Genomic DNA, 27,072 nt, shown 5'->3' with positions numbered 1-27,072 from the left:
GTCACCTCGGACTGGACAACAGGACGGACGAAACAGGACTCGACACAGCGAGGCCCACATCAACGCCTACAATCCCGGCGGTTTTGCTGGTTCAACCACGGGATCAAAGAACGTTCTGCGCCACCGACTACCTCGACGTGGAAGACTGGATCGCCACGTATGAGAGTATAAGTGCCCACAACAGAGGGGACCCGACAATTATGCTGGCTAGCTCGGTCCTCTACCTACAAGGCACGGCGAGGGTGTGGTATAAAAACCACGAGGAAGAGCTTAACCATTGGGACACGTGCAAACAAAATCAGAGGGACTTGTTCGGCCGTCCCGCCGGACGGAAGGGCACCGCTACCACAGAACTAGAGACCGCGCCCAGACATCTACAGAATGATACGTCTCTTACATCCAGGACGTGCTGGCTCTGTGCCGTAAGTCCGACAGTGATATGGCTGAGTCAGACAAGGTTGGGCATGTACTGAAGGGGATCGCTGACGATGCTTTCAACCTGCTCATGTGCAAAAGTTGTGAAACATTACAGGACATCATAAAATACTGTCGACACTTTCAGCAGGCCAAGAGCCGCCGGATTGCAACGCCGTTCGCACGTCTGCCGTACACAGTTGCGACATCCTCTTCTGACGACAGGCTATGAATGCAGCGACCATCATCACCAGACGACATGACACGGATAGCGCGTCGGGAAATTGAAGCCATGGCTCCGGCAGTGCTTTTATCCCGCCCCAGTGAGCCGAACAACTTGCCTACAGCGCCATTTGCCCAAGCAATATTCCACGAAGAACTCGCTAATCTTGGAGTTCATTCTGTGTATGCGCCGTTGCCGCTTCACAGCTGTCTCATGCTCCAGGTCTGTCGACTGGTGCGCGGTATCCTGCACGCTACCGAAATGCAGCGGTGGGGCGAACCACAGACGATCGGCCAATCTGTTTTATCTGCCGGCGTATTAGTCCCGTTGCTCGCCATTGTAACAACTGTACTGTCTCCTCCCCTCTGCGATCGCCATTCACCAGTTATTATCGATCCAAACAGAGCGAGCGTCGTTACCAGCCTCCATTGGCACTGCAATTAACAGCCAACAATGACGCCCATGCTCCTTGGAACAGACCCTCGTCGTCATTCCGACGTCACCAGTCGCGTTCGCCACCAACTCCTCGACCATCGTCCCTATCGCCGCAGGCTCGTGGCCCACCGTCCCCGATGCAGCCCCGACACCCGTCTCTGGAAAACTAAGCGATGCAGCTCCCGGAGGTGACACTGCATGGAGGACTCGACCGCAAGAGCCTCTGATCACTTTGCTGACCAAAGAGAACTTGATGGACGTTTTATTCGATGGCGTCAGTGTCCTAGCACTCATTGGCACTGGTGCGCGTATCCGTGATGAGTGCCCGATTGCTCCGACGCCTGAACAAAGTTCTCGAACCCGCTGCATCACGCACCCTCCGCGTCGCCCATGAAGGAACGCCTAGCGTGCTTGGTATGTGCACTGCTCGCATTGGCATTGCGGGGCGCCTCAGAACTGTTTTTTTTTTTTTTGCCGTTTTAGAACAATGCCTTACGACGTTATACTTGGCTTAGAATTTTTATCGTCTCATTCAGCCATCTTTGATTGCACGTCTAATGTCATTCACATTGAACTGCGCCACGGCTTCTATAGTCCACCAGTCACACAACCATAGCTATGCTCTCCCGAAGACATCCGCCTGTCGCCTCAATCCACAACGTACGTCACTCTACTGTCGTTCTCATCTTTTCCTGACGGCGTCTTTGTGCTATGTCCCACCGCTGATGTACTGCTTGAATGAAATTTGACAGTTCCCCATACCGCGCTCACCGTTACAGGCAATCAGACTTCGCTCCCTGTCCTTAATTTTAACTGCTAGACTCAAATTCTTCACAGAGGCGTGTCTGTGGGTGACTTCTAGCCTGTGAACGATTGCGAGACATCGGCTCTTGACGCCGAAATTCCGTCGCTCTCTACAGGAACCTCCGATTCACCAATTCTCACAGACGAACTGAGCAAGATGACTGCGCCTGATCTTCCGGCACGAGCTGCTGACCTCTGCCGTCTCTTGGAAACTTACTGCGACATTTTTTACCTGGATGACCGCCCTTTAGCCCAGACATCGGTGATCACCCACCGTATTTACACCGGAGACGCCAATCCGATACGCCGCCGACCGTACCGTGTTTCACATGCTGAACGGCAAATGATACAGCGGGAAGTCAATAAGATGTTGACTAAAGATGTTATCGAGCGAGCCATCTTGCAGTCAGTGGGCGTCCCCTGTTGTCCATTTCAAATAGAAGGACGGCTGTTGGCGGAGGGTCTCGAATCCGGCAACATTGATGCCTTCAGGTAGCATGTGTGAGTTTATTGACCAGTTGCCTTCACCCAAAAAGATCACGTTCTCGTGACGCCTGCGGCAAGAAAGACGTTCCACGTCAGCCGCCAAGGTATGTGAGTGATGGCGCTGGCTAACACTCCCAGGGTTCTACTAGTACACATAAATACCCAAGAAAGTGGATGGGGAAACAGCGCCGCGGTAGCTCAATTGGTAGAGCATCGCACGCGAAATGCGAAGGTTGTGGGTTCGGTTCCCACCTGCGGCAAGTTGTTTTTTCATCCACTTTAATTTCTATTAATTTATGGTTTCTTTATTTCATTTATTAAACACAAGTAATTTCCCCTATGTTGTCCTTGGTGTCAGTGTTTGTTGGCTTCTCATATGACTATATATATATATATATATATATATATATATATATATATATATCGAACCTTCGCACTTGTGGGATCGTTCCCCACCTGCCGCAATTTTTTTTTTCATCCGCTTTCATTTCCATTAATTTACTGTTTATTTTGTTTATTCAGCACAAGTAATTTCCCCTATGTTGTCCTTGGTGTCAGTGTTGGCTTCTTATGACATGACTGTGCGTGCGTGCGTGCGTGCGTGCGTGTGTGTGTGCGTGCGCGTGTGCGTGCGCGTGCGCGTGTGCGTGTGCGTGCGCGTGCGCGTGCGCGTGTGCGTGTGCGTGTGTGCGTGTGTGTGTGTGTGTGTGTGTGTGTGTGTGTGTGTGTGTGTGTGTGTGTGTGTGTGTGTGTGTGTGTGTGTGTGTGTGTGTGTGTGTGTGTGTGTGTGTGTGTGTGTGTGTGTGTGTGTGTGTGTGTGTGTGTGTGTGTGTGTGTGTGTGTGTGTGTGTGTGTGTGTGTGTGTGTGTGTGTGTGTGTGTGTTTGTGTGTGTGTAAGTACATTGCCCGTGCCGCGTTTCGGGGTCCTTCTCTGTGCTGCATCTGTGTACCGTTCTAATCTGCATTTAAACCAAACTAGCTCAAGCACCAGTCTTTTCGCCAGTTTCTAATGCCTGTTTCTTTCTCTATTCTTTTTTTAATCAGCATCAAATCTTTCATCGTAGACAGCTTGGCAGAGATATAGACGCCATCCAAGGTACAGGCCAGTTCGCGTATAGAGAAAATTCGAAATCCACACGGCGGTCTAACGGCCAGGTGTCGTCTGGCGCGGGTCACAGCGCGACCGCAACCGCATCTCTGCAGTCACTCATCGCGGAAATGGAGACGAGGCGTCCGTAGTCTCCTTGGTGGTTCTGAGCGCGCTAGTGCCGGGCCCTACGGACGGGGCCTGCTTCGCTTTGGCGGCCTCCCTCTTCCGGGCTCTCTGGCGGTGCGCCAGCAGAGACAGGTAGAATAGTAGCATGGACATCGAGAGCATGGCGACCAGCGCGTAGAACATGCCCCGGGCCATGCCTTCGTTCTGGTAGGCGATGCAGTTGCCGCTCGAGCCACACGGCCGGTGCCAAGCCAAGCACATCCCGTCCATGATGCCACCCAAGATCACGGGAGCCGGGATGGAACCTATCAGTGTGGGCGAGAATTCCAATGACGCATCATAACATGCGATCGCATTAGAGGAGTACGCCACATACACTTTGCAGGTATGAAAAATGTGGGCCGATCTCGAAGGCCGTGCAGTCTATCGCAGCGTCTCAAAGAGCTAGCTATCACGAGGGAATAACGCGACAAACTGGCAAGTGGCGCAGTCGTCAGACGTCCCGAAGCGAGTCTGTGGCCTGAGAGAAGCATGCGTGCGATCGGTCGTAGGCTTAAAGGGCCCCTCACCAGGCCCCATCCATAGCAAATTTTGGTTATACGCTGAAAGTTGTTACGTGTCCTCTAGGGTGCGTTCTGCCTCAAAAATTTTTCAAATCGGCTCATTAATAGCCCAGATAGAAATATTTCAGTGCCACGAACCCATGATTTCAGGAGCCGAGCTTCACTGCATAGCGACAGTTTCTCCGCTCGCCCCGTCTAGCCTCCACAAGCGGAATTCCTTCCCTGCGTTCTCCCATACAGGACCTCGAGGATCGCATGACGTATACGTCAAGAGCCCCGTCTTCCCATTTTTTTTCTCCACGCTTCTTTGTCTTTTTCTTTCTTTCCTCTCTTTTGTTTTTTTTTGCGGCGTTGCACACGAGTTGTTGTCATTGGCTGATTTCGCGCAGCGCACGATTTTGCGCGCTGTGCCCAAGGACACATGACTAACGGTATAATTCAGTGCTACACGAATATTGAGGCATAACAAGCGGATCGCACAGTATGATCACGCGCTGGAACACAGTAGAAAATGGCACACTTTCGGTACCTGCGTACGTGACCACACGACTGTGCGAACAGGCGGTCAAAGCGGAAGTACGTCTCTTAATTGCTTAGGCGCGAAGTAAAACAAAAGAACCCGCAGGCATTCCGTTTGTGTGTTTTATTATTTTTATAAACTTCAATTCGTCAATTCAAGCGATATATCACACAAATAACAGATGGTGCCTCGAATAATTCTCGAAGTGACGTGTCACCACGAGCGACGTCACACTGCGGACGCGAGTACGTAGGCGCAGGGACGCGAGTACGTCATCGTTCGGCTTGGAGCGCAGCGGCCGCGAGGAGAAGGAAAAAACGGCGTTCGGATTGAAACTTCAGACCTCTCCGCGTCGCGTAGCGATGTAATTCTTTGCAAACACGATCGTTGGAGCGCATTCTATGCTCTGCGCTTGTCAGCTCAAGATGGCCAGGCCTGGTGAGGGGCCCTTTAAGGGCTGCAATAGATCATAGCGCTGCTATGCTGGAAGACAGTGGTACGATACCACCATCGGTAAGGCATTTCTTTATGCCATTTTTTAGGGCGACTCGAACCGCTTTGGACGTATCTAATCGAGAACTTGAGGTGTGGGTTGAGCGTACGCAGTCGCCTCTCGGGGCGCAAGAAATCGCAAGAGAGATGCGAGGTATCAAAAGGTCACTTCGATGAATGTGAGCACGGCGCACAGCTGTAGAGAGAGAGAGAGAAATTTATTTACAGAAAGGCAGAGAGGTCGGCCTGAGCTATAACTTGCTCTGGCCTGCTACTCTACACTGGAGAAAAGGGACGGGTAGGGAAAGGTCTGACGAATGATGATGGTATAAGGAAGAGATGCGTATATACAAATTCACAGAGTTGTGGCATCTCTGAAGCCGTGCGTCCAGCCCAGTGGCTTGGAGAAAAGCTATAGCGGCACGTGTTACCAGGGCTGCGCTGTTTGCATTAGGCCAAAGACCTAAAAGAAACTCGTCTGATAGCGGTATCTCATATATGGATCGTTGCAATGGAAGAGAGAAGTTTCTGTCGTTCTTGCGCGTACGCGGGACACACGAAAAATAAATGTTCAAGTGTTTCTGGCACCTCACAGTATTCACAGTTTGGGCTAGTATCACTGGCAACGGTTGGTGAATGCGACACCAACGCGAATCCGGTGCACCATGCTCGTGTGACTTCTTTTAACTTGTGAGGCTTACGAAACTTCATTTCTTGGTCCCATTTGTGTAATCGCTTGTGTCGTCTATCTGGTTGGGTTCAGTGTTCCAACGTGCGGTTGCGTATTACGCGACGAAGCAGGGCGTTTGTGTCTGTTCGTGAGAACGGAATGTGTACTTCACAAGCATTATCTAAAGCAGTTTTCGCTTCAGCATCTGCCTGTTCGTTCCCGATCACGCCACAGTGTGAGGGTATCCACTGAAGGGTGACATTGTGGCCATTTCTAGTTGCGTGTTCGAGACGCTCTGTAATTTCTATAGCCTGTTGGATCTGGAGGACAATCCCAATTGCTGTCCCCCAGATTTTCGACCTTGCCGTTGGGTGCGGGAGTTGGCCGAGGTTGAGGAGGACTTTGAAATGAAAAGTGGAGGTTTATTTACATTATTTACAGTCAGAGTACAAAGAAATTAACAGTCATAAAGTCATTACGGGCTGGCAGCAACTCGGACGCTGCGGCCCGTTGCAAGAAGCTCGAAAGAGATGAATGAAGGAATGCTTCCTTGCTGCTACCGGTCTCTGGCGTTTAACCCCTTCGGTGTCTCGAAGTCACGTCACGTTCGGCCAATCGGCGAGCCCGCTCAGGTGGCGTCATTTTCGGCCAATCGGCGAACCCGCTCTGGTGGCGTCATTTTCGGCCAATGGTAGGCGCCCGTGCGAATGTAAGTCACACCCGGCGCAGAGGGTCGCTCCATTGTCTCCACCTGTCCGAGGGAGTACTTCTCTGCGGTATTGCCTTCCTGGTCTGCAACCGCCGTCACAAAGGCGGACCGTGCACCGTGAAGCTGCCAGGGCTTCACGGTGCATTACAGCCGTCTTGCCTCACGGCTTGCAAGCGCGCAGCGGGGGCAGGCGGTTTGTTCTCGAGCGAACTTTCAGAGCCACAAAGCAGCTTTGCTCGGGTCCCACGTTACCTGAAACAGTGCCAGGCTCCCGCTACACTTTCGGGAAGAGTCAAGCAGTGGGACAACAGAGCCACATGCGGCGCTGACGGAATGATGAAGGCTGCTGTGGAGGCATATGGTGTGACAGAGCCATCGGTATACAGATGTACAGTATCTCTGTACTCTGCCACAATATAAGTATATGCTATCGCATACTTGGACGGCAGTGCGAAGTTCTGTTCTCTCTTTTTTAATTGAAAGTCTTTGGCAAACGCACAGTGTTCAAAAAAAGCATATCTGCGTAGCATATCACAAAAGCAGATAACAAACGACATGCAGCATCGTGCATGCAGGGGACACAGAATAAGACAGGGCAAAAAGGAAAACTAACGGGGAGAAATGTCAGAAAATAAATGGAAAGGCAGACGGACGTAGAATGATTGATTCGTAAATAAAACATTCTTCATACCAAAAAAATTTTAAAGTATTAAGCTCAAATAATAAATGAAAAGGTAGTGCTAAAACACTTCTTTTTGTGTGTGTGCCACTATAAGTGCCACAAAAATCTCTAAACTTAATAAAGCATCCTTCAAATGACAATAATGGAGGAACTGCAAGAAATCAAGAATAAGAAAACCAGAAAAGAAAACTCAGCATGTGAAGCCAAAAATTGTTTCACTAAACTTAATTATATACAGTGCAAAATAATAGGGGAACTGGTTTACCTTAGGTAAATGCATTTGTGTTTATCGGGGGAGGGTGACTGCGTGAATTCCTTTAGTCGAATACGTGCGCAGGGGAAACAAATCCCCACAGAAGCATGGGCGCACGTATTCGCATTGAAACGATCTGCGCCATGTCAGAACGCATCAACATCGTTAGGCCTCCACGTCATCTTCATATTAGTTTACACTGTTCCTTTGTCGCGTGATAAGTATCTTGCGAGCCGGTTCGTCCCAAATGCGGCGTTCCGAATTTTTCCAAACAAAGCAAACGTGCACTATCCGTATGCTGCACGAATATAATGGCCACCTGAAACACCTTTAGTGCACGCTCAGTTTCTAAAAACACTCCGGGAATGTCAAATACCTTGCTCCGCTGTAATTATCCATGCCTGCAGCGGCAGAGATTGCAGTAAAACAATTTTTTCATCTCCGTGGCACCATTCAGCGACGCATGCAATCGCTTGTTGGAGCTCACGCGCGCTGCAAGGGCCAGCAAACGCCAGCGTTCACCGAGAAGCCACAGGGTAAAAATGGAAGAGCGCGGCTGTAGGCTATACCAGTCCTCAGGTCGAAGCACTCACCCACGAGCCTTGCGATGATGGTCTTGATCCCGAGTGCCAGTGACCGCTCAGCGGGCTGGACGCACCTGCAGAAAGCGCACGTTCATGCATACATGATTGATTGATTGATTGATTGATTGATTGATTGATTGATTGATTGATTGATTGATTGATTGATTGATTGATTGATTGATTGATTGATTGATTGATTGATTGATTGATTGATGGATGGATCGATCGATCGATCCCGTGTTTTACCAAAGGGATACAGAACTAGCAACAAAAGTTTGTGGAATACTAGTCGTACATATTTTCGAAAGCACAAACTCAATCGCTCGACTACGGAGAAAGAAGGTTTGGCAGTCTTGATAGGCCGCACGCTATTTCGATATTCTGCTTGGACGGCAGGAGCTTGAGGCGCTTTACCGACCACCAAAAGCCTTTATCTATGGTTCTCAAACTCGCTCCTCGACAAAAAAATTGCGAAGTGGGTGAGTGAACTCCAGGAGTTTGTATTCATGGCCCATCACCTGGCCTGGAAAGCACCTGGATGGTGAAGACACACTTTCGACACTTAACCGAAGATTAGGAGGCTATGCAACTCTACTGCGGGCGGGAACAGAAGAACTGCAGATAATAATGCAGATGTGTAAAAACAAGCTTATTGAAAGTATTCTGTAGCATATATCGCAATATTGTTGCATCAGCTGGATTACTTGAAGTAGCTAATGCTAATTACAAGACGAACTGCACAGTAATGCTAGCTTATTAAGAAAGCTTCACGCATTAAAGGGTCCCTGAAACGGTTTGAATAAATTTTGTATACGCGTAGGGTGCAGCTACAGCAAAACATTCGCGCCAAAATTTAAGTGTAGCATCTCATATTAAAACAGCTACGGACGATTACAAGTTACCCTTCTCCGTAGCCATGCCTTTCCTCCTCAACTCGTTCGCCAAGTGATCGGGGCTAAGCTCCGCCTTCACTGGCTCTGTGTCATGATGGGATGTCGTGTCGTCTAATTCCGGTTGTCTTGGAGCCAGCGCGCGAAGCCTCTCTTATCTCTCCACCAGCCGCCTGGCCGTTGACCCCAAACGTGAGCTCTCAAAGCATCGTGCGTTCCAAGTGTTTTGTCGCAGCGCCGAGCGTGTCCGGTATTCCGATAAACGAAGGTGAGCTGGGCGCTTCTACGTATGGGCAGAGGAGTAAACTAAAGCCCCTCCGTACTACTACTACTATCATCTCTGTGATCAAGGGGCTCTCGCTTAAACGTGAGCGACCTGCATGGTGCAGCGACCTGATGGCGCAGACGTTAACCAGCCAAACACAATTAATATTGCTGTAGCCAAATGTAAAACATTTAAAACATTTACAAAACATCGTGTTCACGATAACGCTGCCGCTGAAAATTCGCGCCAGCAGCAAAGTACGTAGAATGCACTTAGTTACTGCTCTATTAGCTCTGTTTTTGTGCTCAACCAGAGCACAGAGCTCTGGCTCTGTGCCACCAGGTGGCTGCATCCTGTAGGCCGCTCACGTTCGTGCCTCCGCCCATACGGCAAAATGCCCAGCGTGTACAACCGGGTAAAGCCAATCCAGCGTGTACAACCGGGTAAAGCTAAGCAGACTGGGCGTTTTACCGGATGGGCGGAGGTGCAAACATGAACGGCCTGCGCGGTGCAGCCAACTGGCGCCGCAGAGCTCAACCAGAGAAACACAGCTAATATTGCAGTAACAAAGTGTATTTTACTTTGCTGCTGTCGAAAATTTTCGGCAGCAACACGATTACGCCACTGCCTAAATTTACACCAGCAGCGAAGTAGAATACATTTGGTTGCTGCAATACTAGCCCTGTGTTTCTCTGGTTGAACTCTGCGCCACCAGGAGACTGCACCGTGACTACACGTTTGCACCTCCGCTCATCCGGTAAACGCAAGCGGACTGGACATTTTCCGGACGAGCGGAGGCGCAAATGTGAATGCCCTGCGCGGTGCAGCCACCCAGTCCTGTCCGTTTGTGTTTACCGGAATACCGGGCACGCTAAACCTCTCTGTAATGGTAGTACTCCTCCAGCGTAAATTGACGGCCGCAAACGCGTAGATCCTGGCGCCGATCGAATACCGACAGTCCGCTGTGTTGCAGCCACTCCGCTCGTCTGCTGCCTTGCAGGGGGACACGATGTCGCAGTTTGACACGTCGCCAGTCGCTAGATTTGCACCCCACAGCTCAACAAAAGCGATCGACCCATGGTCCTCGCCAAGAGAAACCTCGGTCGAGACAACACTGACCGCGCAGCTCGCGTGATCACACGGAGCACGTTGTAACACAGGCAGTCAACACTTGCTGTGTGCCAGAAGTGTTTGAGTGTAGTGATGAATTGCTGTGTATTTTCTTTCTGTTAGTTTATTATGGAAACAAATTAACCAACATTCCAACGATTACGAACAACATTTTTTCACCATAATGATGGAAAAATTATCGATGGCGGATCCTGGCTAGGCAATCGTATAGCTCGCCCAACTGACGTCAGTTGTGCTAACTATGTAAATTGTAAGCGAGGCGGCTGAACACTCAGGGTAGTGGCGCCGCTGCGATCGGTAGCGATGTACATTTTTGAAACTTTAGAACAAATTGCACGCTTTAGGCGGAGCGTTTGAATGTGTCACTTAATGATCAGAAGGTCCTACCCTAAAGGCTCAGCACATTTGCAGAATATTGTCAAACCGTTTCAGGGTCTCTTTAACTTTATAAATAATTCGAGCACAAGTTTCAACTGCGGAATTGAAGCCAATCAGTAATGAAGTAATGTTCATGTGGCAGAAATCCTGCGCTCATCTCCAGTTTTGAGGAACACATAATCGAACTGTGTGGCCAGAATGCACTGATGTTCTAGTTAACATATACCAGCGCTCAATTTTCCATACTGATATGCTGATGCGACGTGATGGGCATTTTCGTACACAACGCTCCTAGGCCTTTGGGTCACGTGGGATCCTCAATGTCCTTTGTTATATGTCTGTTTTTTACAGAGTAAAACTGGACTGTCCTGTACACGCCAGACCAGCGCGCATTTGGCAACGTGTCTCTCTTTGGCGTAGAATAGCAGGCAACACCAAGAAGCACATCGACACTTATCTCGGTGCTCGCATTCGCGACCAGAAAGTAGCGAGTCAGCTGTAAAGGAAAGATGCGGGTACGCGTTTAGAAGTTCGATGTAGCATTATGTCATAATTTTATGTACCAAACTTTTCACAATTATGGCGCCCAACTGCAGGCAGAAAGAAAGTTTGCTCCGATCCAATCATAATTATGACACGGAAGGCATCACCGATCTGAAGCACCACCGAACGCGCTGAGCAACACGCTTCTGCGACCAGCAGCCACAATGCACCCTCAGGGCTCGCAACCAAAGCATAGTACGTCACATACTGAAAGCAAGGAGGTGCATAATTAATGTGGGATTCCACGCAACTTTATACGTCTACAAGTTGCAGTTGTAATATACGAATTCCGCAGAAAAAAACGTCATAAAGAAACGTACAACCGTACTGCAGAGTATGCGGAGTCAGATTTTTATGGCCGCATTGCAAACGTAGCTTCCGTCACGTTGTCTGCTAAGTATACAATGTTACGAGGCGCGAGGCACTTTTATTAACTCGTGTACTGAGTGTTTGCACAAATTGTTAGTGTCTGCTGCACACGACACTTCCTGCTCAATTTCTGGCTCGTTCGGGCTCACATTTTGCGCAGAGGCTGTGTTTTTCAGTGAGTTTCATCTATATTACAACGTTTGCGAGCACTGTTTACCAGTTTCGTCAACAATAAACCCGAGTGAACATCGTCTGCGGCGACTCGCCCCTGTCAAACACTCCAGCTATGGCGTTCTATACGCTTCTGAGCACAAGGTCACAGGTGACGGGTTGTATGCCCGGTCGCGACGGCTACATGCTCACGACATCCGAAGGTCAACTCATTCCTGTACTTGTGTTTCTGTGCAAGCTATAGAAGTCCAGCTGGTAAAAAATTATTCCGAAACCCGTCTCCCTCCTCCTCCTATCCCCTCCAACGGCACCTATCATAGCAGTAGCGTTACCTAAGGATGTTAGACCTCATCGATCAAACCGATCGAGACAAAGGGTTCAAAGGTATACGGAGACTCGAGGTGATCAATAAATGGCCGAAAAAAGGGTGCTTCAGCCTGAACCGAGCGCTTCGACAAGGGGACTTTTGTCTGCTTACGAGTGCGCTTATCAAAACGAAATGGTCTAGTCAGAACAATGGCTTCAGGGTCAAGTTACCTTGTTCTGCCACTGTTGATTCATACTTTCTGCTAGTTTATTTTGCTTTGATCCTTGCCACCGACATTAAACACCGCTATAGGTGCCGTCTAAAACATGGCGGCCGTGAGGTGTTTCTGGCTCTGCAATTACGTCTGGCGCATGCAGCCCACGAACGCGTAGATTTGGAGATGTGTTTCTGGTACGCAGAGGGGAGAGTCTTCACTGGGACGTGGATTTGGACACCACCTGTTCCGATACTACCCCCCCCCCCCTGCTCCACCATACAGCGTACAATACCAACCGGTCACTACGAGTAAAAGAGGACGCAGGGGCCGGCTGCCCGCACCTGATTGTCGCCGCCGTGGCCGGCGCTGCATTGAGGAAGGTCGAGCTCAGCGACAGGAAGACGCCGAGCAGGTAGACCAAGAGCAGAGGGCAGTCGACGGGGCAGCGAGAACGGGTCGCCTGCACGCCCTCGACCAGGAGTCGCTCGGTGCTGACGCCCGCCAACTTGGTCAGCGTGCCGTTCACGCACGAGCAGTCGCTGTACATCTGCAGGCGCGCGCGAAGGGGAGATTCGATCCCCGTAATCTATAGAATGCTCCTCCACTCAAGACACCCCACCTCAACTCGATGTATGGATGGATGGATGCTATGAGCGTCCCCTTTGGAACGGGGCGGTGGGTTGCGCCGCCAAGCCCTTGTTATTATATTGCCTAATGTCCTACCTGTCCTCAAAAAAAAAAAAAAGCGCGAAGAATTCCCATCACCAAACTTTCTGATCCCCTATTGGGAACTTTGCTTTTGTACACTTCCGTTGCTTGTCGCTTCCCTAGTTTTCTTCCACCAATCTTCCAATCGCATTTTATACTAATCTCAATTGCGGACATGTTGGTTTTCCCCCTGCTCTCGGTGAACCCAAGGGCTTCAAGGAGGCCAGAGATGTCAGAGAATAGTAGTTTTGTTGGCCGCATAAACTTGCAAACATTCGCTTACTAACTAAATTAACAAGCACGGTGTGAGCGCGCACAGGCAAACACACACACTCGATCACCGCTGGCACTCGCTGTCAAAACGCTGGCGTGAGGAAGCGCGGCAGCAGTAGCGAGCGAAGTAACCTTCGTGTTGTCTATCGCTTCAACGCAAACTACGCGCGAGAACACAGCACGCACAAAGGTATGGGCGGTCGGTGCACCTAACTTCTGCCCCAAAGCAGATCGCTTTCAAGATAGGGCGCGCGCGACCGCGCGCTGCCGCACAATACCAACACCACCTAGATAGCCCAAGGCCTGTTTACTCCGATCCATGACGTCACACTACCTGGCCCGAAATTTCCATTGACAAGGCTGGCGTGAAGAAAGCGGTGACGTCAAAATCACTGTTGCCTACTTGGGAGCATCCCCATTAGATTCTATGGCAGTCGGGCCAGGTAACATGACGTCATGAATCGGAGTGAGAAGGCCTTGTGCTATCTTGGTGGTGTTGGCGATGCGCAGTTGCTGCCGGAGTAAAACGCCGCCCCCCTCCCTCCCATCAGCGCCTTGCGCGCTACAGAAGACGGTGCGCTTCCTCCCCGCTTTCCTCTCTCGCGCGTGCGAGACAGCTGCCGATCGTCGGCTCCCCTCGCACGCTTTCCCTCACACATACAGCGTAGGGTGCGCGGCGACGGTGCTATATCGCCCTTGGACTTTATACAGAACATCACGGCGACGGCAAAAATCCGACTGCAGTGCCCATATAATTACTTGCTATCGCAATAACATTATCCTCTACAGCGCTCTTGGCGTATGGTAAATAATCCCAGGTAGCAAAAATTAATCGTAAGCCTTCCACAACGGCTATCACAAGGCGTATCTTGCGTTTTGACATTAAGCTGAGTGATCCAGTCGATCAATCAGTACACAGATTGAATGACAGTGGACCAGGAAACAGGTCAAGTCAGGGTAAGTCGACCGCGGGGCTCGACACGGTATTGTCACGTAGCTAGCGAGCACACGAAATTCCAAAACGTGGGCACTCACTTTTGTAGTTTGTAAGAAAATGCCGATCTTCAGACTCGTGTCATAGCCGATGTATGATGGGCGCTGTAACAGTGCCGCGTTTCCTGCTAGCATAAGGCATACTAAGCTCCAACTTCTAGAGACGGTTGGTTCACGAGTACAGCTAACCAGCGGTAAATTCACCTGTAGTGCATTAGACGGTGTTTATTCATGGCAAGATCATACAGGCACATCCGCATATGCCTTAATGCGGCAGCAGTAATCCATTTCTTTAACGCACCGCTAAACAATATCACGAGCTAGATAATGGCATCCCACAACATTATTTACCCGGGATACGTAGATTGAAGGAGTCTTCTTTAACCAATTATGCAAAAAGACGCCTCGCGTGTATATAGGCACACAAGCAGGAGCATTGTTATTGCAGGCAATGCTAGGTGGTGCTTCGACGAACGGGGCGCGACGCACCATGGTATCAACGCACAAGGTCCGATTTAGACAGTTACGCCCGAACAAGTGTAACAAGGTGAACTACTGCAGCTTTCACGTGAAATCAACTAAATAGCCGCAGGTGGGCATGCAGCGGAAGTGAATACCCTTTACGGCAGTTTGAAAAGCTAGAAGCTCAATGCTCTATATAGCCATTTGTGATTATTTCTTCTCTCTTGGGAACCGTGTTTTTACCTTCAACCTGTCGAGCTGAAGCTCCCTCCGGCAGCCTGCAAGGCACGGCGACAGGTAGACCACCGCATCAGCGGCGCAGACTGGGTTCACGTAGCTCAGCGTGCAGTTGCAATCGACGTTGCACCCGAAGTTGAAACTCGTCGGTTTCCTGCACCCGAGCAATTAAGTCCAATGTAGAACGATGTGGCAAACGATTAGGACGCAAGGTATGGAAGGAATTGCTCCGCCATTTGCATCCTCTTCCCTACTGTGACCGTGAGCTGGGAGCCCGAGCAGCGAGTTGCAATTAGGTGAATATTTTTCGAAACATGCAACAACAACTGAAGCAAACAGAGTATACAAAGCTTAGTCTATAGAGTTATAAGCTCATGCGATAGAGTTAATCTGTATAATCCCTCACAGTATATCACAGCTGGGGTGTCTTGGAAAATATATATCTTGGAACAAATCCCTAAAAATGGGAAACCAAAAGCGAAGTCGGAACGGACACAAAAGTACTTTGTCACGCCCGGCCTTTCTCTCCTATTCAATTTTTCACGCGTTTGTTCCAATATGGCTCATTCACAGTTCCTTTGACCTTAGCGCGCCTCCTTATCCAGGGATAGCAGTGAAGCGACTTTCTCCATTCTAATGCGACTCGCATCAGAAGGTGTTTGAAGTATCCTATATGATACTTCAAGGTGAATTGTTGACAGATTCGCGGTGTTAAATGTGCATAGCGAACGCATGCTTTGTACTTATGCTAGGACTACTTTATTTTTTATTAACGAATACCACAGCATGACACATTTGGGTCTCCATGAATATTCATTCGGTGGGCTGAATTGATCCTCAAAATTCGGTTGCTCAAGAAAAAACAAAGTGGTCGCTCGCAGCAAACAGAAAAGAGAAACGAAAAAGAGCAGGAGGGTTGGGGGGCTGGTACTTTCGATGTCAAGCTGGCGCTGTAAGGTTTTCTACTGTTAATTAGGTCTTTTTTTTTTCATCGCATAAACTTGGGCATACATGATAGCGCAACACGGCTCTTGTACACTTAGATTATGCATAGTATGCTACCTACGCGTATTTCACGTATTCATTTCACGTCATAGCAGGCAGCCAGGGACTGTGACCGGAATACCCTGTAACAGATGACGTAATATTCTCACTGCCTTGATGAAACTGTAAAAATTTCATTCGAGGAGCGGGGCTACTGCGATCGGGAATACGGGCGGTGCGGATAATTTCTGCTGCGGATACTGTTGGCTAAATTAGCACCGCGAGTTAAGTAAGGAACTAGTATGACAACAGGCGAATGCCCCATCTGCTTAAGTGTTCTTTTTTTTTTCGTTTGTAAAATCGCTTAAATAAATATTCTTATATAGATGCTAGAATTTCCATTCACACTACAAGTAGTACACTACTCCGTTTACAATGTCTTGGAAGGCTAGTTGGTTCATTCTAACGACTGACTGCTAAATGCGCAAAATTTGGAAACGGGACATCACACAAGAATAGACCCACAGTTAAGATCGAGCGCAGACTACCAATTCGTTTATTGTAATGTGGGGCCTTACAAAATATAGCATTTTATAAGAGAGCCCAAATGCACAGGCGCATAGAAACATAAAGATAGGTACCCTTCCCCGCATCCTCGCAGAACTTTCTGAAGCATCTGATTAACTAAAAAAAGGCATTTCGCACTGAATAGAGATATAGATGTATCACTTACACAAACGCGCTACCTCTTCTTTTGACAAAAGATGCTTCCAAAATCTATCGGGCACACGCGTTCTTGCTTCTTGCTAGTATCTTGATAAGATGAAATTGCGCCTCACAGGCGCAGGCAGCGCAGTGTGGAAGCAAAATGACCACTTCATTATTTTTGTTTGTCAGCCGATGCTCCCGTGCGTGGTCGTTTACGTGGGGTCCCGTATGCCTTACGTGGCATTTTCCACGAGCTAGCGGGATCTCACATACCACGCATGCGAGATCCCGCTCGCTCCTGTAGAAATATCCTGCGTTCGATCTTTCTGCTTGTCTCTCCTTGTGTGGCGTCCGTCCTGTTCCCCAATTTTTGCTCATTCGGCAATCATTTACTGTACTCTCTTTCCTGACATGTTCCCTTCTCCAGCACCTTCGTCACCTGCCGTCGCGACGTGAAGATGCTTTATATTGCATTAGTCAGCGTTTTCGATCCGTAATTCAATTGGCCAAGTGATCAGTGAAAACTTGAAAGGGAATTAAATAAAATGAAATTCGTATCGTGTACTTCCTTTTGTCCTTCGTCCTGGTTGCGCTGCCCACCCCTAGGAATATGTATTGAAAGGGAATAGAAGGATCAACATGACAAAATGACACTACCATGAGCGTACCTATACACAGTCTACTATGCATTGTAAAGACCTCTGTAAAGCGTGCAAGCCTGCGTTACCACGTGCTGCAGAAAAATGACAGCACTCGGACTTTTTTTTTTTTACTCACGGGCAATTGCCCAGAGAGGGGTGTACGCTCGTGCAGTCATCTCGATATATAACGTGCTCGGAACGTGCGTGTGCCGCATGCGCCCGACGGAACTCACGGTGCGCCGACGTATCCCTCGGGCGTCGCGTAGGTGCTCTCCGGACTGCTGAAAAGAAAGGCGAGCACGCCGAACCACGAGAAACAGCAGTTGTACATGCAGAGACGCATGATGCCCTCGAAGTCCAGGTTCCAGCGGCCCACCAGGGCGCCACCGCAGATGGCGCCGAAACCGCCGCCGACGAGCACGATGGGCCCTGCGCGCATAGTGTGCAACATCCCGATTAGCTGAAATTTTCTCCTACGAGCAATTTTAGCCTAAGAACTTATTCCGAATGCAGGTCCAGATTTGCTTGGCGTGCTCCCGTGCGAGGGTCGAATAAGGTCCAGCTAGTCCTACTGCACGGAATAGATGGACTCAGCCTGAACCACTTGAGAGGGGCATGTAAACGCCGACTGCACGTGTCAGCGGTTTGCGTTCAGCAATGATGTGCCGGACGCGCTGTTTAGGAAGCAATGTTACCACACCTCGACGCAGGATGACCAAGAACGTCAGCCCGTCGAGAACGAATTCATGTAGACGATATGTCGGGTTGACTGAGCCACGGTCCTAGAACGTCCTGCTTTTGTCGGGTTCATGTAAACGAATTCCTTGTTTCGTTCTACTCGCGTTGTGAAGATTGAAAGGTTTTGCGGCCGTGTTGATTCTCCTAATCGCGAAGCATTGACATCTTGGGATTACAGACGCCATGCGGAACGACGGCACGCACACGCACTCACGACAGTGTCTGGACAAGTGAGAGCTGGGGACTCCTTTCAGTGAACTTTCCGGTTCATGCAAGGCATTTACACACAGATACCTATCTCTGCGAAATTTCTCAATGCTGATTTATAAACATTCGACCGTGCGCGTTCGCCAGCCCTGGAAGGCCCGCATGGAAGAAGAAATGTCATTTCTCAGAAATTTGTTGTTATGCAGAATTACGTCCAACAACAGAAAAAAAAAATATCTTTCAACGATATATCTTTGCCGCTTAGCCCTTTGCTATAGGTCAAATTTTTTCAAACTGCACCCACTTTGCCTGTTTGTCACGCGACGCCACAAAACCGCAAAAACTCACCAGGTCAATGTGCCGTGTTAATCGTGTATTAATTATTATGCAACACAAAATGGCAATTTGTTTTTCTTTTTTGTTCGTTTTTTTTCTGTATCGCAGGCAATTGCCTTCTTCCGAAAGGACCATAAAATAGCTGTGCACCTATAGCCTTGGCACTGGCTGTTTGGAGCCTCCAGCGAGGACGGATTTTGCCCGATGTAGCATTTAGTGTTTACATTGTTCAATTTTTAGGACATCTTCATCGACTGGACAACTCTGTGCGGTGATTGCATAATAAGATTGCCAAGAAACTCGCGAAATGTTCCGGCAATGACGGTGGTTTTTGGAGTGGATGACGTTGTGCGTGGTGCGCTGGTGAGTGCTGATTGACCTCACTCGGCCTTCAGTAATTGCAGAAGTACGTGCAAACAGACGTGTACTTTTGTGACACCTCAATCCCGTAAAGCGGGCCATCAGAACACACTGTTTGTAATATTACGGTGGTAGGACAATGTGGCCATAATCCAAAGCGTCGTTCAATGCTGCAGCGCCACATGAGCGCCTCACAGCGATATGGTAAAGCGTAATGCCAACAGCATATAAGCATGACCACAATGCCTATTGAACAACTGGCGAATCGCTGTATATACAGTGCCTCCCGTAAAGTCATTCGCCGGATATAAGCGAGGAGCGAGATGCGCTAAAAAGCAGCGCAACAACCATTTTAAAGCGTGATTTCAGTTATTCTTATATCACCTTATATCACCTGGGGACGTGAGTCGAGGAAAAGGCGGTCTATGTTGGCAATGAAGTTCGTTTCCTGGCAGCATGCCTAAGCGACATTTCAATTTCTCTCGACTCCCGCAACAATGAACCACACTGAAACTTTCTCGTGGTAAAATGCTTCATGAAAAGGCGCTGTACCACTTTCAGTGCTTAACCGAAATTTGCCATCGGAAATAGTGAGGCGTTCTTTAACAAGCTTTTTCCTAACTGCGTCATTGTACGGATGTATAAGGAGGCCTCGAAGGTCTGTCAATGTGTGTCATTCGTCTTTTTGTTGTTGTTTTCTGTTAAGTAATATTCTGAAAAAGAGTGACTTCAATGATGAGCTAGTATTTATTTGTGTATAACAGCATCGTCCAAGCATCGTTCGAATGCGCAAGAGTCCTTCTGCAGGAGCCACATGATTGCTGCTTGGGTACAGTAGTATGTCTGCAGGGTCTGAACAGCCGCATATCATGCGACTTCTTTTTTTATATATAGACGAGACACCACCCAGCACAGCAAAATTCAGATTGGCATGTCCCAATCAAAAATACTGCGCGAAAATAGGCTACAAGCTTACCGGTAAGGTAGGCGATGGTTTCCGACGACATCCCGAGCTGAGACTCGAAGAACTTTGTAAGCGTCGACGTGATGCCGATGGCGAACATCTCTGCACATCGCGCATACAACAAAATAATATCAGATAGTGTTTAGAGTGCATAAGAAGAAGGTCTCTATAATTAAAAAAAAGCTACGGATTCCACGCGCTATAGGAATCTGTTTAGGCGAAACTTTCTTCGGTGTTTCTAATAAAGGCTTGTCTTGGTTAGCCACCATTTGCAAGCATGGAGCACACGATGAAGTTGTACCCGTTTTCACCGAAAAACGATTCCGCTTAGCTTTGTGCTCGAACACAGCGGACACGCTTAATTGGCACAAACCAGGGCATCGCATACACTGGGTACCTAACCGAACTTGCCCGGCATATTGTGTTTGTGTATGTCCTTGTTTATACCCGTAGACGAATTGGTCCGGTTACCCTACTGTCTCATCCTGCATAAGGGCCACGCTACGCTGCATATCGAAGATGTTCCTGCTCCGTTCGACGCTTCTTCCGAGCCTGTCTCTGCATCTAATTCAAGCTTCGGCCCCCACCAAGCACCAAAGTAGGGCAAAGAGGAAATAGCTTCGCTTGGAAAGTTTTGCTGCGCTGGAGTGATCCCAGAGCCCAACATCCCTACGACATGGCGAATGAGGAATCGTCAAACCCCGGCCCTCCGAGACACATCGTCAAAGACAGCAGTCAGCGCCATATTTACGTTGAGGGAAGCGCTTTCTTGTCGACATGTGTCACAGTGTGTCGTGCGCTCAATACTTGCAACAAGAACAGCGTTCTGCACGAACGCCCACACACAAAAAAACTCCGCATTATAAATATTCACATGGCTCCCCATCAGGTTTTGTGTATGGCTACGCGCAAGACAGTTTCAATAGCTCATTATTCTTTAGGCAGTATAGTAGCCTTTACTTGGCTTCCTCTAATCGACACGAAAGCCGGCACCACATACGTACATTCTGAATAGCGAATTCTCGAATGTTGAAGAGCAGGAGACGTCATTGTACAGTTCTTCCTTTTTTCTTTCTAATATTAGCATGAGGATTCACGTGGATGATTGTATACTACGAAGACCACCAAAAACATCTCACACTCCTCTTAAACTGAAATGGCTGCACTCGAGCGGCTCTACGGTTTATGAGCACTATTATTTATTTTAAATGTTTAATATCACGGCCCTAATTCACGAAGTTTTTCTTCCTTAAAAGCTATCTGCCGTCTTCGCTAACATCTGCTGTCTGCCGTCCGCCGTCTTCGCTAATGTATCCGTTATCACAAACGTCCGGCGCTTGGTTTTTCGGAACGCTCTGGCCAGCGCACGGCCTGCTTTCGCGGCACAATCTGACTACATTATATTTAACCTATATCTAATGATTGCATATGTAGAAAATACATGCGCATTGCAAGGCTGTAGCAAGAATACAAAGCAAAATGTACGGTTACAAAGAACGGAAACCGTATCCGCAGCTGATAGATGAAACTGCACAGCGCCAAACAGATTCTTATCTTGGCTTTCCCGCGCGTACAAGAAAATCATGTAGATTGCACGCATTGTAGGAATCGATGTAAGCGAAGCGTCCACTCTGCCACAGTGACAAACGGAACATCGGCGCATAATCCCAGCCCCTGGGCACGTGCTGTCTGCACTCCACAGCCCCGACCTCATGACGTCATCGCTTTCACCAACCAATCGGTGCGCGTTATACACCTCTACTCCCACCTTCCTCGTCTCAGCGCCGCCCCTCTCCACCTCCTTACCGTCCGCGTCCTCCTTTCCACAGTTCAACAACGAACACCACCGACCACAACATATAAACCGTCGTACTCTACAAAGAAAGCTTCGTTATAAATGTAACCTCCGCGGTAATCAGGTTGAGCTATCGAAAGCATCAAAACCTACCAGAGTTCACAAAAAAAAAAGCGCTGCTGTAAAACAGAACTGCTTTCCTTTGGCCCTGGCTTCACTGTCACGCACTGAGATGCGCGCCCTAAGATGTGTCCTACGAACGGCCCCAGGGGAAAACAAAGGAAATCGCAGGTCTTATCGGTTAGCACAACGCGTGCGGACCCGTCTGGTCAGTTAATGAACACAATATTTCATCACTTTTGCAGGCTCAGATAACAGTCAATCAGTGTCCTTCTCGGCAAACTAAATTTTCTTACAAACGACGTGTCCCTTTCCCCCGCCCCTTATTAGTCAAATGCTACAGAAGCTTGCTAACCTCCTTGTCTTTCCATCTATTTCTTCTTCCTCCTCCTCCTGTTATAGAAACTTTTTATAGAATTACGCTATATCAAACTCGTGAGTGCTTTCTGGCGACTTCAATATTGACGGGCTTGGTTTATACTTTCACTTTCACTTTATTTCCTTAAAGACCCCACTTGGGGGTATTACATAAGGGTTGGGTTACAAAGAATATGAGAAACAAAGAATATCAAAATGTTACAAGGCATAATGCGAGGCGATTTCTTTTATGAAGGCAGATGAGCTGGGTATAGAAACGATGTTGTCCGCAAGGCCATTCCTGTCTTAGGCTGTTCGAGGGAAAAAAGAAGATGCAAAAGTGATAGTACGCGCACGTGGACGAGCTAGGTTTAAGGAATGTCCTATGCGATTGGATATGCGTGATGGTGGCAAGATATATGGTGCACGATTGAGTATGCTGTAATATAATTTGTGAAGTAATTATAAGCTGGCAATTAAACGGCGGTGAGAAAGGCTTTGCATGCCAGATTCCGCTTTTAACGAAGTTACGCTGACATCATATGAAAAAGCGGAGTGAATGAACCGGATGGCCCGATTCTGAAATGCCTCAAGGGCGGTAATGAGGAAAGTCTGGCGAGGGCTCCAAATGGCTGATGGGCATTCTAGTTTGGGTGGTATTAGTGTCTTATAAGCTAATAGTTTCACATGCTGCGGCGAGTTTCTTTAGTGACGTCGTAGGAACCCAAGTTATTTGTTAGCTGAAGAGATAACGTTAGTCACATGCACACACCAGTCCAGATCATTTGAGACGCTAACACCCAGGTACTTATAATTGTTTACACACTGAATTTGTTCGTTAGTGATTTCGTATTGAAATACCAAGGGGTTAGAACGGCGAGAGAACGACATTGCTTTATATTTAGTAGGGTTTAGGGCCATTAACCAACGTTGACACCAATTATGAATGTTGTTTAAGTCGTCCTGAAGGGCGAGTTGATCATTATCGTTAGTAACTGACCGGTAAATGACACAATCATCAGCGTACATGCAGATTTTGCACGACACGTATAATGGTAGATCATTAATGTATATTTAAAATAGGAGGGGGCCTAGTACCGAGCCCTGAGGGACGCCTGATGTTACGGGTAGGGATTCAGAAGCATTGTTACTGACGTACACCGACTGCATGCGATTAATGAGGAATTGTTCTATCCATGTTAAAACTGCAGGATGCAGGTTTAACCGTGAAAGTATCGGTAGCGGTCGCTGGTGAGCTACTTTGTCGAATGCTTTTGAGAAATCACGGAAAATTGCATCAGTTTGTATGTTAATATCGAGATTTGAGTGTAGATCGTGAAGAAAAATAGCCAATTGTGTTTCACAAGTTAGTCCCTTGCGGAATCCGTGCAGGAATCGGTCAAAGAAATTGTTAGCATCAAGGAAGTTAACTATATGAATGTATATGACGTGTTCCATGATCTTACAGATCTTACAGGTCTCCGACGTGATGGAAATGGGGCGGTAGTTCAAAGGCAAACTTTTATTGCCCGATTTGTAGATTTGTAGATTGTAGACGAGGCGCGTTGAAAGGATTTTTCTCGCTGTGGCTACACGCAGCAAATTTGACGGATAACAGAAGCTGTCCTGCCATATGGTCTACAATGTAGCAATTATGAAAGGGCACCGGCTCGTCTGACTTCGCATACATATATAGGTGTGTCGCATCTGTTGGCTGGTTTGATTGCCAGCCATGGAGGCCGCTTCTTATAGCGCTTCCATAAATCATGTCGACTCAAAATGTCAGCTGAACGATCATAGTGCGACTGTCGTGCGTGGCGGTATCTATTACAGCTGAAATTTTGAAAAGAAAGACGACCACATTGCGCGGAAGATGTGAATTGCTCATGAGAACTTCTCGCCCTCACCACTCCTCTTCAACAAAACTCTGCTTCTGCGTGGCAGCTCACACTTTGCGACGATCGAAACATTAATTGATCGTTAGACATGCGTGAGTGCGTCTAAAAGCGCCTCGTGATTTACTGATTCTCGCCATGGCCACTAGTCCCCGCTGGTTGCATTTAGCGCTTGATACTGAGTGACAGCTTCAATTAAACTCCCTCTAAGCCTACTAAGTAAGGATCCGACCAAGCCATGTCAAACCCCGGTTGAATAGGCGAACAAAGGTTCGCGGCAGTGCTTTGTGGCACTTGGAGTCCCAAACAATACAGGGGCTATGACGGACGGCGCAGTGGAGCACTCCGGATATATATTCTGGCCAACAATATAATTCTTTACTGGGCACTTAAGTCCACAAGAGCGCATTTACTTTGGGCCCCCATCAAAATGCGACCCGGCCGCGGTGGCAGTGTAAGTAACGTACGTTGTGCTCAGTAACAGAACAAGATGGGCCACCGAGGCGCGCGAGTTGCATACTATGTAGTAAACGTCTCTTTTGACATCTCGCGGGTGTCACGTGATGAGCTGTTGTTTCCGAGATACTCACGGTTGAAGGACATGGCGAACGAGAGAAGCATGAAGGGCACGTTCGTCAGCAGCCGGCGAATGGCCTTGGGCAGGTCGCTGATGCGCTGCCCAAACTCGCTCGACAGCAGCATGCTCACCAACGAGACAGCCGACTGGTCAGCATTCTTCTCGGCGCGCACAGCTTCGTATTCTGCGACAGAACACGACACCGGAACTGTGGCAGGAGAACTGCCGGAACGCCGAAGAAGACGGCGAGCTGCAGAAACTGCGTATGCACGTGTTTCTTCGTTCTTTAGAACCACAGCCCGATTTGAGATCATTCAACTCTCGGAACATTCGACGTTCCAGTTTATCCTAGCGTGTCTCGGTATGCTGGTTCGCCGGTTGTGTGCCCATTGCGTTTCGAACACAAGTATTCTGAACAAGAACATCGGTCATTTATTCCGGCTCAATCTAATTGGCTTCCATGTAGACCTTTTCATCGGGCGAGGAGCAAAGGGCGCGCGGCGAGCCATTGCTCCCTTCTGGCTTGCGCGAGACGGCGGGGCGCTGCTTGAATGTGTTGCCATCGCGTGCTACTGAACGCTTCGGAGGTGTTTTAGCTCGCTGACTGTGAAATTCACGTCATTTCAGTTCATAAGAGGTCGTCGAGGAATCGAGCCTTTCGGTGGCAGCGGCAAATACAGTATGCGGAAATTTCTCTTGACTGCGCAAACATGCGACGCGGATCACCAGCCGCAGTGCGTGCGCTTGTCGCGAAGTGTTTTGGCTGTACCGATTTTTATTCAAAGAAGATCAGCGGCGTCTCTAAATTACCGGCGTGAATTGCAAAAGTCTTCTCACTGTCTGGTCGCCTGACGTAAGAACTAAAGCATAAGAGTGCTTGTGTACGGCCGACTAAATGCAACGTTGAAACATCTAAGTGCCAATGGTTATAAAATAAGTGCGCGTGCAATCGGCATCGCTTTCATGCATTTACTAGACCTGAAATCACTATGTTACGTCTACGTTAACCTCCCGTGTGAGGCCGATGGCGTTGCTCAACACAGCAATCACTGCGGTTGGTAAACCGGCATGATACTGTAAGTATTGTGTTTGAGCATTCCCTTGTGGCGCTGTAAAGCAGTAATATCTAAAGGGGATCGCTTAAAAAAAAATCAGGCGGCTATTTGTGGGGACATAATCTCTGTAAAACAGGTGAGTGCGACTTAGAGGATGGGACGAACAAGACCAAGCAACAACATCAAAAATCATTTTTGATCCTCGTCTGGAGTAGGCCGCCGTCAGACCGTCAGTGACTTATATATATATATATATATACGCACACACACACCTGTACCATGTGACCGGCTTCCCACACTTCACACCACATGAGTTGCATGTCAAATAACACCGCAAAACTAGGTGATTGAGCACACTACGTGGGCGCATGCGTACCAGGCAAGTGTTTTGGAAAAAGAGCAGGTGATCAGGCCTAACGTGAGGCCCATGGCTCCGGCCACCAAGAAACCCAGCCACCAGGCGCCGACCCATGCGGGGCTCTTGGAGCTCAGGCCGAGTCTGCAACATAAGGACATCTCACACAAGCTAAGTTAGCACCACCAGGTGTGTAGCCAGGGTAGGGCATACCGGGCACTCCCCCCTCTCTCCTGAAATTTTGTTTACCAGGATCCCGCCCTGGCTTCCCCACTTCTACTTCCTCCTCGGTCGAGTGCGTGCCCCTTCCCACTCGTCGCTCTAAAAAAAAAAAAAAAAAAGTCCTGGCTACGCCACCGAACACAACTTAAGCACTTCAGCTGCACCGCGGTGAAGTTAACTTATCTGGGAACCGTTGACAATGTTTGAAATGTTAAATGTTTGGCCATTTATTTTCTTTTTGATGTAACGTAATTTGCTCTCTTCAGTTTGGTTACAAAAATTTTGCTTCTTTTCGCTAACGAATGTTGCTTCACTACAGTTACATGTTTGCATACCTTTTTCAAGTGTGTTATGTATCGCTTGAGTTATTACAGATCAAGTCATAGTCATGTGTTCTCCATCTCCCGCTCTATATGCATTGTGATACAGGAACCTTACGGTTACAAAACTGTTGTTTCTTCAACGACGAACCGGAAACTTCTTTTTTTACGTCGAAAGAATCGCCACAACGATGACACAAAGGCAGATCTCGCCCCTTCGCCGCTTCGAGTAGACCAGCTCATGAACTAGAATTGTGATATCAGGCAACTCTTAAAGATTTTTGAAAGTGTTCGCTGAAACACCCTATATATATATATATCAGTACTGGCGTTTCAGCGCGAAAAGTTCATAAGATGATAATTTAACGTTCATTTTCCGTTGTATTTAGCGTCTTACCGCGAAACTATCGAAAACAGGACTTTGATACAGTACTTTATCATTC

The 27,072-nt window shown here is 48.4% G+C and overlaps 1 protein-coding gene across 1 annotated transcript; it reads right to left on the bottom strand.

Moving 5' to 3' along the window:
- Positions 1 to 3,365: 3,365 nt before the first annotated feature.
- LOC129386548 (solute carrier organic anion transporter family member 4A1-like) lies at positions 3,366 to 26,858 on the bottom strand. Its single transcript, XM_055074617.2, has 8 exons — positions 26,109 to 26,858; positions 24,691 to 24,861; positions 19,946 to 20,035; positions 17,562 to 17,757; positions 15,002 to 15,149; positions 12,664 to 12,869; positions 8,061 to 8,125; positions 3,366 to 3,883 (listed from the first exon to the last, which is right to left on the bottom strand). The coding sequence occupies exons 2-8, from the start codon at positions 24,800 to 24,802 to the stop codon at positions 3,570 to 3,572; spliced, it is 1,131 nt and encodes a 376-aa protein (XP_054930592.1). The 5' UTR covers positions 24,803 to 24,861; positions 26,109 to 26,858; the 3' UTR covers positions 3,366 to 3,569.
- Positions 26,859 to 27,072: the final 214 nt, after the last annotated feature.

This window comes from Dermacentor andersoni, chromosome 4, assembly GCF_023375885.2.
Source record: "Dermacentor andersoni chromosome 4, qqDerAnde1_hic_scaffold, whole genome shotgun sequence".
Lineage (NCBI taxonomy): Eukaryota > Metazoa > Arthropoda > Arachnida > Ixodida > Ixodidae > Dermacentor > Dermacentor andersoni.
The sequence above is the reverse complement of the archived record's forward strand: the minus strand, read 5'-3'. Positions and strand labels throughout refer to the sequence as shown.

What these genes read in the sequence shown, in the direction of transcription:
- LOC129386548 (XM_055074617.2), bottom strand. Translation starts at nt 24,802, where the DNA reads ATGCTGCTGTCGAGCGAGTTTGGGCAGCGCATCAGCGACCTGCCCAAG. An exon ending in TTCAGCTCGACAGGTTGAAG is followed by an intron (nt 12,870 to 15,001) that starts GTAAAAACACGG and finishes GCGCGCCTGCAG; the next exon opens with ATGTACAGCGACTGCTCGTG. An exon ending in GCCACGGCGGCGACAATCAG is followed by an intron (nt 8,126 to 12,663) that starts GTGCGGGCAGCC and finishes CGCTTTCTGCAG; the next exon opens with GTGCGTCCAGCCCGCTGAGC.